We start from the raw sequence: 15,081 nt of genomic DNA on the forward strand, positions 1-15,081 counted from the left end.
TGTGGGGTTAATAAAATTTCCAAGGTAAGGCTGTGTGTGTGTGTTTTTCGAATTTCAAAAGTTTGGGTGAGCCTTTTTTTTTTTTTTTTTTTTGTACTGATGGCAGTTGTACATCCTAACTTATATATCAACGGGGATGTTTCTGGATCCTGTGGTTTCCAGCACTGTGGCAGAGATTTCAAAAATAATTTGGTTAGTTGGTGCCTATTTTATTGGTTAAGACCCAAAAACATGAGGGCAGAACAATAATAATAATAATAGAGCGTACCCTTTTCATCTCAAATTCCTGAATCAGGGTTGATGTCATCTGTTGCTTCCCAAACTACCCTTACTCTCCACTCCCTGGGAAGTGAAAGTGAGTTGATCCAGTTTACATCCCAATTGGCCTTTCCATGGGATTAAATTTGCAAAATAGCAAGTGATAGGCCCCACTACACAGATGGAAAGACTTGGCTTCATCAACAAGAGAAAGCCATATACTCAGCATCAAGCGTACATAAGCAGAGTGAATATGAAGCCAACACTGTCCTTTGGTAACACTTATGGCTCACAGCTCATATATAAGTGAGTTCAGAAGAGAAACTGAATGGGAAAATGAGAAGAGAAGTTTCACCTCCCCAGAAATATGTTCTCTCAAGTGTTTCTACATAAATTTCCAGGTGAAAATCAAATTTCTTTAAATTAAAAAAATTCAAAATGACAAATGGAAGTTTGTTGATGCCAATATATTTCTAAAGTCAGAATTACAGAAACAAGCATTGCATGTCAAACATTAGGAAAACACTATGTATGAGACAATAGAGTATTTTGGAAAAACAAATGGATAATTCTTTAAATCCAGAACTACTTTTCATCTTCGGATATCATAGAAACAATTTCATTGTAAACTTCTTGAGGGGCGTCCATTGCCCAGATAAAATCCAAGTGATTATAAAAAGTAATCTCCTTGTGGTAAATAAGATTGGAGAGTTTTGGAAGCAAAAGGCCAACGTCTTGGGGGTCAGCCAATAGGTCCTCGCCACCGCTCCACACTGCAATTGGTACAGTCATGGCTGTCACATTGTAGTAGGGAGGTTGGGACTAGAAAAGACAAGAGAAAGAACCAGAGTTTAGGTAAACACACTTTAAACCCAGTACTTACTCTTCAAGTAGAGTGTATAACACTAACTGACAGTTTTATAAGTGAATTCTAGCAATGATTGCACAGAGAAAACCACCTTTATCCACAGAGCAAAGTGAATGCAATATGTTTTAGATCAGTGCTTCTCAAATTCTAATGGGCCTGTGAATCACCTGAGGATCTTGTTGAAGTAAAGATTCTGATTCAGTAGATCTGGGGAAGAGCCTGAGATTCTGCATTCATAGGTGATTCTGATGCCATTGGCTCCAAACCCTGCTCTGAATAGCAAGGCTTCAGACAGTAAGTCTTACAAATTAAGAACACAGATTGCAACTCAAGCGAAAGGAAATGGATTTGATTAGATTCTAATTGTTAATAGGTTGTTTCTACCCAAACACTCTAAAATATGATCTTAAAATGTCCCGAGTCATTTATTTTGGCTCTGTATTGACTTCCCAGTATGGTCAGGGGATAGGTCAGTTGTTTCAGCTATGGAACTGTAATTGTCGAATACTTACCTGAGTATTTACAAAATGTTGCCTCAAATTCTGAGAAAGAGTATTATCATCCCCATGTCCTATTTCTCGAAAATCACAATTCACACATATATTTTAAAGAGGTTTACAAAGCAGAAAAGAGAATAAGATAATTATCTTGAATTTTCTTGCTGCCCAGAGAGAATTTTGTTAGAATTTTTTTAGATCATAGTTTCAAGAATAGTAATCCAATATACTCAAAGTTTATGTATTCTCCCCTTTTGTGTAATAGCCAATTTGCCATAGCAAAATATTTTATGATATGTAATTTTCCCTAATATTTTCATGATTTCTATTACATTTCCTAAATATTAGAGAAAAGGGAGTAGTATGGAGAATATTCATAATTATAAACCCAGTTTATTTTACTTATATCCTATTATTCAAAGAGTTTTCCAGATGCTGGCCCTGGCTCTTAAATTAGTGTCACTGCTTCAGTTAGTTAAAGACCAACCTGGTATATTATTGGTTTGGTTGGAAGAAGGGTGGACTTGGGGACTGGGTTTCTTGTTCCTCTAAGATGTAGTCCTCTGATTATGAGTATTAGAGCCCAGTAGAAAGAGAGACTCAAAGCAAGCCTGTGTTTTAGAGATTTTGAGAAGGTGATGGTGGAGGGAAAAAATGTTTTCAACAGAAGTTTTATCTCATGCTATTCTGAAAATTTTAAAGACATCAAAAACGCAAAATCAAGGTTGGGGGACGCCTTCTCTACACATAGGACATTGTTGTTAAAACATATCAATCCCTTCTAAATTTTGAGTCATGGAAACAGATGAAAATTAGTAGAGTTGTTCAGCTACTACTTGGATGGAAAAATTGGATGTGGTGAAAAGGAAGAAGAGAAGGTTACAAAATACTGTAGGGTACTTCCCTTGTTCAAAAATAGTCAATGATAACCTGAGAGCTTACACTGAGCTAAGAGCTTATAGATATTATAGCACTAAATCCTGTCAACAACTTCCTGAGCCTAGGTGAAGAGATGAAGAAATGATTGCCTAAACTCATATTGACTGAAGATAAGATAAACTCCTAAGTCTGGATTCTTAGTACAACAAGTGTGAGGACTGCTTAATATGTCTGCCTATGCCAAAGGCCTCTGCCTATTGTAAAATATTTCCAGCCTTGACCGGCAAGCACAGCATCTTTTTCTTCTGTTTGGGAATATATTCCAGTGAAATCACTCCTCTGGCTTTCAACAAAGGGAAGGATAATGTTCAAGAAGACTGGAAATTCCAACTCTATCTCATGAACCGTTAGAATCATTAGCTTATTATATCAGGTATTTGTACTTCAGAAAGGAGAGGACAGTTTGCTGGGGATCTGGGATATGGGACAGGTCTGTGTAATGGCAATGGGTAGTGGTTAAGTCCTGGGAAGTCTCTCACACATGGGGATGTAGTACTTTGAGGGCAGCTTTAAATGAGCCTAGGCACCAGAGAATGAATGCGTAGTCATGTGGGAGAATGGGAGACAGCACATCAACATTCCTTTGGAAAATAGATGTGCAGTTAACATAATTTCTTCTTTAATATTTAAATAGTATTGTTCAAAATGTGAATAATTCCAACTTTAAGAAGCTTACCTGATTATAGTGCATCCTATTCTGAACTGGACTTCCCCAGTCATAAGCTTGGAATTTCCCAGACTTAACAGCCTAACATAGAGAAATTTAAAACAAACAAATAAAAATTATTATATTGTGAAAAATAAAATTCAAACATTTCCAAGCAGTTTATTTTCAACTTAAACAATTATTAAGATACACTTTTCTTATTCCAAAAGATGATTAATAATCTAAGACAAGGTATTTATGTAAGTTTAAATGCAGCTTCACTCAAAATAATTTTTCTTGCATGCTAAGTCATAAAAAGCATTTGCTTCTTTGAAATAAATTCATAGTTACTTTTGTATGGTTATCAGTGCCAGAAAAATTACCTTCTAGGTGTACTCAGCAGGGTATTTTAAAAATGTGTTTAGGTAAAGTGAAAAGGGTTGAGACCCACAAAATAAGTTTTAACAGCATTTGGAAAACGATACCTGGCTCCAATGCAACATGTTTTGAACAGAAGTTCCTGCTGGATTATGTGATACATACACATCCAAGCGACTCTAGAAATCAACACACACACATATTATATGCATATGTAGACACATACTCAGTTTCTTAAAAACAGTAAAGATTTATGTTTTCTGATTCAGGTCAAGTGTTTAAAAGTAGCATTTACTGGAAGGATATGAATAACACATTTGTATGTCACTTCAGAATTTGCAGGGTGCAATTGCATGTGTTAACCCATCTAATTTGTTGCTGCCTAATGAGGAGAACTTATTAGTTCCATTTTATCAAAATGAAAATTGGGGCACAAAGAAGTTTAGAGAAATGTCCAAGATCCACACAGAATGGAGCCAGATACTTTAATTTGGGTCTCTGAGTCTAAATTCTCAGCTTTTATGCTTCTCTACCCAGTGCTAGAGTGCTGTAGGTTAAATATTCACCCACAGGCCTCTTGCTTTGCAGAACCCCAGGCAGCAAACTGAAGTTCCTTTCTCAAGTTGCAGAGGGCCACTTCATAGTGACTCTTAATGCCATTAATACAGCGGACTGTGGCCAGAGTGAAACAAATTGGCCGCCTTCATTGGAGACTGAAGATTCTCTTCTGCAAATTATTATGCAGAAGATGGCATCTCCAATTTTCTTTGTCTTATTTTACTATTATTTTTCTTATAAAACTCTCACTAATGGAATGCAGTAATTTGTTCTGCCTTTTCTTAGTGTGATGATAGGCTACTCTCTGTTAAACTCCATATATGGAATGACAAGTAACTACAACACTTCATAGAATTATACTTTCTTATCAATAGATGTAATTTTCTTAGGTGTTCAAGGGTATATAACTAAAGTGACAATTTTGAGTGGAGATAGTTGTCTATGAATAGTAGTAGAAAACCTTATATGCTATTACTATGTGCTATATGCTTTGTACAATGTTCTATATGCTTTAAACATACTAGCTCATTTGATCTTCACAATAACCCATTTTTGTGGATGAGGAAATCAAGACAGAGGAGTTTAACTCAGTTCCAAATGTAGGGTTTGAATTTAAACTGACCTAAATCCATACTCTTAACTACTTTATGGTAGTGTATTTTGTCACGTATGTTTTGAAACTCGAACTCAATACAAAGTGAATGAAAAGGTAGATAAAGAATATGGGCAAAGTCAGCCAGGCATGGTGGCCCACGCCTGTAATCCCAGCACTTTGGGAGGCCGAGGCGTGTGGATCATGAGGTCAGGAGATCAAGACCATCCTCGCTAATGCGATGAAACCCCGTCTCTACTACAAATACAAAAAAATTGCCAGGCGTGGTGGCGGGCCCCTGTAGTTCCAGCTACTCGGGAGGCTGAGGCAGGAGAATGGTGTGAACCTGGGAGGCGGAGCTTGCAGTAAGCCGAGATTGCGCCACTGCACTCCAGCCTAGGTGACAGAGCGAGACTCCATCTCAAAAAAAGAATATGGGCAAAGTCTTACATAAATAGTTGCTCAGAAATATGGTCTGTAAGATTTATGGAAATTACTGTCAGCGTTAGAAATATTTATTGAGAACATTTATTCAATAAAGACATTTTTCTCACAAAGGAGCCACTAAAATATATGGTTCAGTCCTTTCTCTTACAGAATTTAAATGTAACACCTAGTATTTAGGTGGTCATAACTGAGTAGTAAATTGTTTTTTTTTTCTTCATGTTGTTTATTTGTTTTAGGGGCAATTGGGGTGATGGAAGGATGCCGGAAGTGACAAAATTGGAGCAATGATTTGTGATTTCTCTCATGTTTATCAGGATATCGCAGTTCTGAACCTACTCCTAGTTCTCATAAAGTACCATTTCTAAGTGGCAATGAAACAAGTAATCAAAGATGTTGCTCAAAATATAGAAATTGAAATGCGTACTAACCGCGTTAAAGTTCTTACTGTCAAATCCACAAATGATAAATAAGGCATTGCTGCAAAGGAGATTCAGTGTCTGGCGGGAGCACACTTCAGTAGCAAGAAATTGATCAAAGAAGTTGTGTGGGAAGAACATTTTGTTACCAAATATAATCTGAAAAATAAAGGCACTATTAGAGGGTTGTAGCAATCAAGCTGCAGAAAAGACTCACTAATTTATCTAATCTACTTATACATGAGTGATTAGGATGATGATATATTCTTATTTTTACATGTTGTTTTAGGAATTTCCAATACTTTCATTTAGTTAATTCCCTCAAGAAAGCTGTGAAATGGGCAGCGCAGATATCAATACTGGGTATCTATTGTGGCACAGAACAGTACTGGCTGCTGAGAGGAAGTATAAGACATAAAGAGTTACAATCTAGTTGGGGTGATAGGGGTTGTGGGATAAAATCTTAAAAATACATGGCAGACTGTCATAATGAAGTGCCAAGATGTGAGATTTCAGCAATAAATTGTGAAAAGTTTGGGAGGAGAAATGGTGACTTGGCCATATTTTCAGCAAAGCTTTTACAGAGGCATTGAGGCTCAGTATAAGAATAGAAAGAGTTTGCCCCAACTCTCTTTGAGGAAGGCAGATATTTTGTCATCTCTATTTTATACATGAGGAAACATGAGGTTAACATGAGTCAGGGTCTTGGGCTAATTAGATCTCGATTATACCTAGAATCCTTACCCAAGCCTCTAACTTGAGGTCTAGCACTTTTCTAAATTTTAATCAACGTCTACATTGCCTATCAGAAAATCTGAGTACAAGTAGGAAAGAAGTTCTCAATCAATGTAGCCAATAAAAATATCTGGATCATCACAAAATTTTAGATTTTAATAAAAGTTTTCCAAATGTAGTTTACCTATAGGTAAGTTCTCTTAGGCTTTAGACATACATATTAATATAGAATGAAAAGAGATGAATAGTACAAAACCATAGAAGGAAATGGAATCATATTTCATAGCCTGAGGCTAAACCGTTCTCCTAAAGGAAAGAGTGTGTGTGTGTGTGTGTGTGTGTGTGTGTGTGTGTGTGTTGGTTTCACTGAGTGAGAGAATTAGGGTATTAAGCACTGTCAAACAAAAAGATTAATTGATAACATGTGTGCCTACTGCATAAGGTACTTAATATTTATAATGTATTGAAATCCACACTACTGACTTATGAAATCCCCATTTAAAGATGAAGGAGCTCTTAAGAAAGCCAAAAGGGAAAGCCATGAGAGATCTCAAGGTGTTTGCCTCACTCAATCATTGATTTATTTCCTCCTCTTCTCCTTTTCCCTTTCCTTCCTTTCCCTCCTCTTTCCAGTCTCTCTGTCCCGAGTGGGTGAGTCTTCTTATTTGACTATTTTGTTTTGTTTTTATTTCCTCTTCCCTCCTCCTGGAGTGGAATCACAGCCTTGACACAACTGTGTAGAGTGCTTGATAAACCATCTGTGAAAAAGCAAATCTACTCCCAGGCATTGCTGACCCACATGAAGCTAATCAAGAACAAAGAAAGGGGGATCTCGCAGGCTGTAGAGGAGATTCAAACGTGGTCAGTGCTATCAAAGAAATAATACAGATGCATACAGTTCCACTTTTGGATATAAAAATGATTATTCTCTTTTTATAACTCTGTTCTCTTTCTATAACTTTAAAATCCATGGGCAATCGAGTGTCTTAGATTCACTTAATTAAAGAGAATTGCATACCTTAAAGAGGAATTCAGGAACAAATCTAAGTTTGTTTATAAGGCTTTTTGTATACTTCACAGTGGCAACAGGAGCTAGAGCATAGAAGGTTTTGATTCTTTTTGCCAGGCTGGGATTGGTGGAAAAGGCAATAAAACCTGAAAAAGAACAAGGAACTGGTGAAAAAGGTGTGTGTGTGTGTGTTGTTGTTGTTGTTTTGTTTGTTTGTACAAGTGTGACATTATTTTGGACTTACTAAGGATGGTGTTTGAGAAAACCTGAGAACTTGGCATCTCTGCTGGCTCAGAGTGATTAGATTTTGGTATATTTGTTTTATTTTCATAGATTTTTCTATGGGGACATGAGGCTGTAACGTTTTAAAAGTTATCATAAACCCTTATCTGACCTTAGAAAATAGACCAAATTTGGGATACTCACATGGTTACAAAAAATAGTTTATTTGTGCTATATTTTTTATGAATTTAAATTTATATCATCACAATGAGATAATTAATTAACACTTAATATGAGTAGAGTATATAAGTGGAAAGGTTAAGAGTAGAATTTTAAAATATGACGAAACTCGATTTGAATCCTGGCTCTGTGGTTTATTAGTTTTGTGACCTTGGACAAGCCACCTGATCTCTAAGAACCACTGTTTCCCTGTCTGAAATACAAGGATAGTGGTGAGTGCTTCATTAGGTTGTTAGGAACTAAAGGAAGTAAATCATATAAAGAAAGAATTTATCATGATTCTTGGCACATAGTAAATGCTTGATAAATGAGGACCCAAGAGAATTCAAATATCTATACATATTAAATACATTCAGTAATTAATTTTGTAAGCAGTAGTATACTAGCAGATGAGGATGTGATCAAGTAGTTATCAAGTTTAACTCTGCAGTATAGCTACATAGGCAAGGCCCTCCCACTGTCAATAATGACATATTGATGAGACTCAAGAATGGCCTAAGAAAACCATTTCACATCTAGAGAACTATATAATATGTAGTCTGATTCTATTTGTGGAAGAATGGTTTTTCCAAGAACACCCTTCATCCAGGTCACCACCATCTCCCACATGGGTACTATACGTGTCCTCTAATTGGTTCTCTGCTCCTGCCCCTTTGCCCCTGGCAACAAAAGGGATCCTGTTATGAATCATGTAACTCTTCAATTCAAAGTTATTCTGCAGTTTTCTTTTTTTCTCAGAATGAAAGTTAAAATCCCTACAACAGCCAAAGAGCCTTGAACAGTCTTTCCTCCCCAACCTCTGTGATCTCGTCTCTCACTCTGTCTTGTCTCTTTCTCAATTTGATTTATTCACACAAGGCATAGCCTCACTGCTGTTCCTTGAACAAACTAGGTATGCTCCAGCTTCAGATTCTTCTCACTTGCTATTCTTTCTTTCTGGAATAACTGATGCCTATGAGGTAGGCACATGACTCACTCTCTGACCTTCATCATGGCTTTACCCAAAGAGTGCTTGTGTTACCTATCTACAATTTCTGTGAACTCCTCTGGTGCTCTCTAATGTAATTCACTGGGTTATTTTCTCTCCATAGCTTTACCATTATCTAAAATATATTATATTTTACTTTGTAACCTTTTTTATTTTCTCTGCTTCCTATCTCTAGAGTATAAGTGGCACAAAGGCAGAAGTTTTCATCTATTTTACTTATTTCTGTATTCTTTGGATACATCATAGGAGCCTGCCCCATAAATACAGTCAAATGAATAAACTCAGTTCAGTGGCTGTGTGGTATAATGCTTCAGAGTATGTGCTTGGGAATCAGACTGCCTGAGCTACCCTATTGGTAATAATCCATGTAACCTTGCATGAACTGCATCCCTTTGTTTTGTTTTCCCATATAATAGGAATTATAATTGTCCATATGTCATTGTGTTGTTGGAGGCATTACATGAATGGAAAGCAGTTAATGTGGTTGCTAACATGCCTACCATAACCACTGGGAAAATGTTTATGAGAAGTAAACCACTTGGCCTTGACTGCCATTACTTACCGATGGTGGTACCCTGGGAATGGCCAACATAGTGTAGCTGCTTCTGTCCAGTTTTGTTTACAATGAAGTCGATTGTGGCTGGAAGGTCATATTTAGCCATTTCATCAAAGCTGAAAGGAAAAAGACAAAATGAAAGTGAATACATTTCCTTGCTATTGTTTCTAAAATTCAAGCATTTATAGCTAATGATCCCTTTGGGATACAGAAAACTGGATTCTCTAAACATTGATGCTTATAGACCCTCAGTGAATGTCAGGTGTCCTTTGGGGCGGCTTCTTATAAACAACTGACATCATTTATGAAGCACAGCACTGCAGCCACAATTGAATCCAAACAAGATAGTATCTGTAAGTGGGAATTATTTCCATCCCTGAAATGAAATGTCAGATTTAATAATAATGTGTATGCTGTGTTCCAGTGTCATTTAATATAAATCCTATATTTCTCTGTTTTATTTTTCACAAATCATCCAACATGATATTTTGAAAATGAAAACTGTATTATGCCACTCCCCTGTTAAAACTTCTCTGTGCACTCAGAATGAGGCCCAAGGCTCTCACTGTCACCACTACTGCCCCATCAGCACCTCAGTCTTCACTCATGTCATTTTCCCTTTCCCCGCTACACCTGGGACACACAGGTTTCCTTTCAGCTGCTAGAACTCTTGGAACACTTTCATGCCTTAGCATCAGCAGCTAGGTTTTCTTCTGTTCTCTACCTCCATCAGTAATTTCCAGGAGTAAGGCACAAGAAGACCAGTGAGAGAAGCTTGTGATAATCTCTCCATGACATCTGAATTTCAGTCTCCCTACCCCTCCTATTGATGATGATTCAGATTGCTGTTCTCCTACCCCCAACTGGGTTTTCACATCTCTCTTGAGTCCATATGGACATTCCTTTGGAATTTTGCAGGGGCAGTGAATTTCCTTGCTTCAGCCATATTGTTCATTCCATTTGGAAAAGCACATTCAGGGATTCCCTAATGGAGACTCCTGAGATCGCAGGAAGTTTGAAGGAAAAGCTACCCTAGGAATGAGGTACATGGAAGACTCCAAGAATGGTTTAGAATGAAAATGACTTATCTATCCTCCTACTAGGAGTGTAATTTGTTAAAATGGGACTGGATTAGAAGGGGCAAATGCCTATGCTTTTAAAGCCCAGTGTTTATTTTTAATTGTCCCTTTTGTTTACCTGAAAGCCCAGAATTCAACTGAATCTGGTGAATAGTACAAGTTTCTCCTGGCCCAGGTGTTTCCTCTGCTATTGCCCAGCCACACATCATAACCAGCGTCTGCCAGAATGAAGGCAAGGCTGTTGTTCGGCAGGTTGGAAATCCAGTTTGTGGCTGATGCAAGCAAACCATGCTGCAAAAACACAACAGGTCTCTGGCCTAAGGAAGAAAAATGTTTATAAACTTTATAAATGCATTCCTTATTCTAGGATAAATGTGAGGCTAGAAACAGTCTTCTATATGACTAGCACTAAATACATTTGCCTGATTGAGTTGATTATTTTTGAATATCTTATCTTAATTGTGGTGATGATTTCTCAAGGAGTTGATTTCTCAGATGCCAAAACTTATGACACTGCACACCTTAAATATGAGCAGCTTATTATATGCCAGTTACATCTCAATAAAACTATTGAAAAAATTATATTCTCGGGTAATTCAGAACACTGTTAAATTTGGTAAAATGTGAGTGGTAAAATTACGAGTAATGTTTTTTTCTTTTTGTACTTCACAACTGTTCTACAATGAGAAAAAGGTAAATTTTTGATAATACTAGTGAAAATTGGCCTGTATGTGTTTGGGAAATGAGCCTTGAATTGGCTCCCCATCTTCCCCTCTGCAACACGCACCCTGGCTAACTCTTCCTGGTCCTCTAGGTCTTCATCCAGTTATTGTTTCTGAGAGTGAGCTTTCCTTGACTCCCCTAGCTGGGGTAGGTGATTTTATTAAAACTTTCAGTTTAATATCCTATGCACAGCTGTAGCTTGAGCTTATCACATATTATTATAATCACTCATTTACTTACCTATTTCATTAGCTTGATGATGATCTCCTTGAAGACCAAAAATATAGCTTATTTTTGCATTTCCAGAATCAGCAAGACATTATATTTTTAGGAAGAAATAAAAGGAGGAAAAAGGGAAGAACAAAAGAATGAAAAGATGGAGGAAGAAAGGAGAGAGGGAAGGAGGAATAAAGAAGGAAAGCAAAAAAGAGAGAAAGGAAGGGAGAAAAGAAGCTCATGTATACCTGTATTCCCTGAATTTTTCTTCCCGTAAGGAATTCTGTTGACTTCAAGGATATAACCATCTTCAGTCACAACTTCGTATTCTTCATTTGGGTATCCCCAATAAGTAATCATCTGACTCTGAGGAAGAAAACCCAAAAGGTGAAATTTTAGTTGATTTTTAGATATATCTAATAAATGAATATTACTGTTTATTTTTAATTGTCATATAAAATCTTTAACTCATTATGATTTTAAATAATAGCATCTTTTAGTTTTATGGAGTTTTTTCCCAGAGTAACTTACAATGTTCATAGTCGCTTCAGGGCTTTCAGGATTTAATTTTCCAAAGAAACCCTGTGTAGTCCCCAGTATGGATATCAAACTTGCCATTGTTAAAAGCAGCCACATTTTGGACCTGCCTGAAAGAAAAGAATAACCGATGCCATGGTTAACCCATTATACTTTCATAATGCTTATATTTTATGCCAATTTTACCTTTGTGCCAAGCAGAGGAATGCTTGGGTTTGATTATATTCTCTTGGCAATAAACTGGGACATGTGGATGTCAGCACAGGTAACTTAATGCTTTTAATGCTTAACATGTTTTCACTGTTTGGTTCCTTTTGTTTAAGAACATTTCCCACTTGATTTCAAGCCATACTGAATTAATCTTAATTGGCAAAAAAAGAAAATAAAAGCCTCTAATTGGCATAGCAATGTGTCCTTATTATGCTTTGTGTTTAAGACTTTTGCCTGCTTATTTTGAGAGCCCAGTTTTGGGTGGGGATGTGTGGGCCTTTGACTTCTCTATATCCAATCTCTACATAATGTGTGTTCAAAGTCATCATGATGATTTTAAATGCTGTTTATAATAGTAATTCCACAAACATTTATTGATTTGAGGTTATTATGTGATTTTCTCACCTCTGCTTCCAGGGTAGTTGGGACTACAGGTGTTCATCTGGCTAATTTTTTTTTTTTTTTTTTTAAAGAAATAGGGTGTTTCTACATTACTCAGGCTGGTCTCGAACTCCTGGCCTCAAGGTATCTTCCCGCCTGGGCTTCCCAAAGCACTGGGATTATGGACATGATCCACCACACCTAGCCTCATAGACTTATTTGATATTAGACCCATAACACCTGAACTTCCTTCTATGTTGTAGTCACCAATTGTAAGTTTGAGAATCCTCAGATATTAAGCTGGTGAAAAAGCTTCAGTAGAGAAGTGATGTTGTCTTCAAATATTTGAAGGTGAGCCACGTAGAGGACAGTTTTAAATCACTTCATTTTTAGTGTGTCAGAAACAAATTATTCAATAAATATTTATTGAGAAACTGTATGTTAGGAGCAATATTTGGAGGTCACATGTATAAATATTTGACTTGAATACAGTGAGGAATTTGTAACATTTGGATCTTTGGATACAAGTGGAATTCTTTGAAAAGTGGTGACTTCCCAGTTCCTGATAGTATTTCAGTAAAACCCATTTATAGTAATTCATGCAGAGCATATAGCATAGTTCCTGATTTACAGTAAAGCCAGACCAGAACTCTGAAGGCCTAAATCTGACTCTCTGGTCTAATAGTTTGCCCACTGGTTTAGTATAGGATTTGATTTAAGGATATCTCTTAAAAATCAGTTTTCGGCCGGGCGTGGTAGCTCATGCCTGCAAACCCAACACTTTGGGAGGCCGAGGCGGGTGGATCACAAGGTCAGGAGATCGAGGCCATCCTGGCTAACATGGTGAAACCCCGTCTCTACTAAAAATACAAAAAAAATTAGCTGGGTGTGGTGGCACGCGCCTGTAATCCCAGCTACTCGGGAGGCTGAGGCGGAAGAGTCCTTGAACCCGGGAGATGGAGGTTGCAGTGAGTGGGGATCACGCCGCTGCACTCCAGCCCAGGAGACAGTGCAAGACTCTCTCTCAAAAAAAAAAAAAAAAAAATCAGTTTTTAACTTAGCCTTGTTTTTACCATGATATTTTAGGCAGAGATAAACTAATATAGAAAGACTAACCAGTAGTGTTGGAACATTCAAACCAGAGGCTTTCATCAAACATTTCAGGAAGCCACATGGCCTCCATTAAGTGATTTGCCATTGCAAAGTTAGGACACTTAACCTACTGATTGCGTTGGAGAACACCCCAACGGGCTCAAAGATGTTCAAGGGCAGAATAAATTTCTCAAAATGCTTGTTGCCAAGTCCTAGGAAAATACCAGTAATTAACACATACAGAGGGTTCACTATGTTCTGTACTGTGTGTTCAACATGGTATATGTGAAATGAACTATCTTTGCTAAGACAGTTTCTCATCTACAGAATAAGGCCTGTAGTAGTACACTTCTCTATGTTAGGGGAATTCATTATAATAACAAAAGTAAAGTTCTTAACATGCTGGGCATCTTATAAACATTAATTAAATATAGTTATTATTACTATTATCTCATGTAATTCTCATAGCAACTCTATGAAGTAGGTAGCGTTATGTTATTCATTTTACAAATAACCAAGGTAAGGCTAAAAGAGGACTCACCCAACCAAATATATAGAAAGTAGTGGAGCCCATATTTGAAACTAGATAGTCTATTTCCAAAGGCTATGTTCTTCCCACTGTAATACTTCTTCAGTGTGACCCTGGGCCAGCTTTTATAGGGACATCCCCAGGGAGATTTATATAATTTGGTCTAGACTTCTGTTTTGAAAGGTTTATAATTTAAATAAATGTTTTAGTAGCCTATAAAGTTTCACAATAGTATTAATAATGTTCAATTCAACAGCAGTTGATTTGGATGATATTAAATAGTCAACATAGCATATTAATACAGTCAATTATGTGACAATAGAGTACTGATCTATTCCTTCTCAAAAAGAAGAATCATAGAGACTAGACTTTCACATTAGGAACTTAATAAACAAATTTGTAGTTCAATAATTAAAAAATTATGAGACTTTCACATTTGGCACTAATTGCAATAATAACAAAATTTGTCTTTCCATAATTAAGAATCTCATGTCCATACAAAAAAAAAAATCAAATCCTAGAGGGATAAGCCATAATTTAAACAGACACATTTATACAGGTGAATCTGCAACAAGTATCTAAGCCTTTAAAGAATGCATCACTTGGGATAAAGAAAAAATCTAATAATTCAAATAACAATTTTGTTCAGCAGAAGTTCTACTTACAGTTTCCTCAGAAATAGGATTCTGTTTCTCTGGCTGGTTAATAGTTTGGTCAATGTTGTATTGACTTCTTATATACAAAACCTTCAACAATGGTCAAATTCCTCATCCATTGATTACATTACCGAAAAGGCTTACTATCTGGGCATCATCTAATGTTAACAGGACAAAACTAAAAATTAAATATTGCATTCATTTTCACATAGTACTGAGTGCTCACCTTTAACTTTTAACAAAGACAAATATTGGCCAAAGTAGTTCTGAGGATTAAAATGATTTAGGAACCATTAAAAATAATTCTTG

General features: G+C 36.7%; 1 protein-coding gene across 4 annotated transcripts; it reads right to left on the reverse strand.

Moving 5' to 3' along the window:
* Positions 1-710: 710 nt before the first annotated feature.
* Positions 711-14,827, reverse strand: LOC105480798 (lipase F, gastric type). Of its 4 annotated transcripts, none has more exons than XM_071068854.1 (11): positions 14,782-14,827; positions 13,719-13,799; positions 11,899-12,014; positions 11,616-11,733; positions 10,547-10,646; positions 9,356-9,465; positions 7,353-7,489; positions 5,612-5,758; positions 3,694-3,765; positions 3,239-3,310; positions 711-1,080 (listed from the first exon to the last, which is right to left on the reverse strand). In XM_071068854.1, the coding sequence occupies exons 3-11, from the start codon at positions 12,001-12,003 to the stop codon at positions 844-846; spliced, it is 1,098 nt and encodes a 365-aa protein (XP_070924955.1). In that variant the 5' UTR covers positions 12,004-12,014; positions 13,719-13,799; positions 14,782-14,827; the 3' UTR covers positions 711-843. The 4 variants fall into 4 exon arrangements, with proteins under 4 accessions (XP_070924955.1, XP_070924953.1, XP_070924956.1 ...); XM_071068852.1 differs by having other exon boundaries at positions 10,547-10,745; XM_071068855.1 differs by lacking the exon at positions 13,719-13,799.
* Between the last annotated feature and the right edge of the window lie 254 nt (positions 14,828-15,081).

This window comes from Macaca nemestrina, chromosome 9 (genome assembly GCF_043159975.1).
Source record: "Macaca nemestrina isolate mMacNem1 chromosome 9, mMacNem.hap1, whole genome shotgun sequence".
Lineage (NCBI taxonomy): Eukaryota > Metazoa > Chordata > Mammalia > Primates > Cercopithecidae > Macaca > Macaca nemestrina.

Coding starts and splice junctions, on each gene's coding strand:
- LOC105480798 (XM_071068853.1), bottom strand. CDS start 12,003: ATGTGGCTGCTTTTAACAATGGCAAGTTTGATATCCATACTGGGGACT. Junction 10,746..11,615: donor GAAAAATTCAGGGAATACAG/GTATACATGAGC, acceptor TTTCTTCCTTAG/GCCAGAGACCTGTTGTGTTT. Junction 3,311..3,693: donor ACATGTTGCATTGGAGCCAG/GTATCGTTTTCC, acceptor TCTCTATGTTAG/GCTGTTAAGTCTGGGAAATT.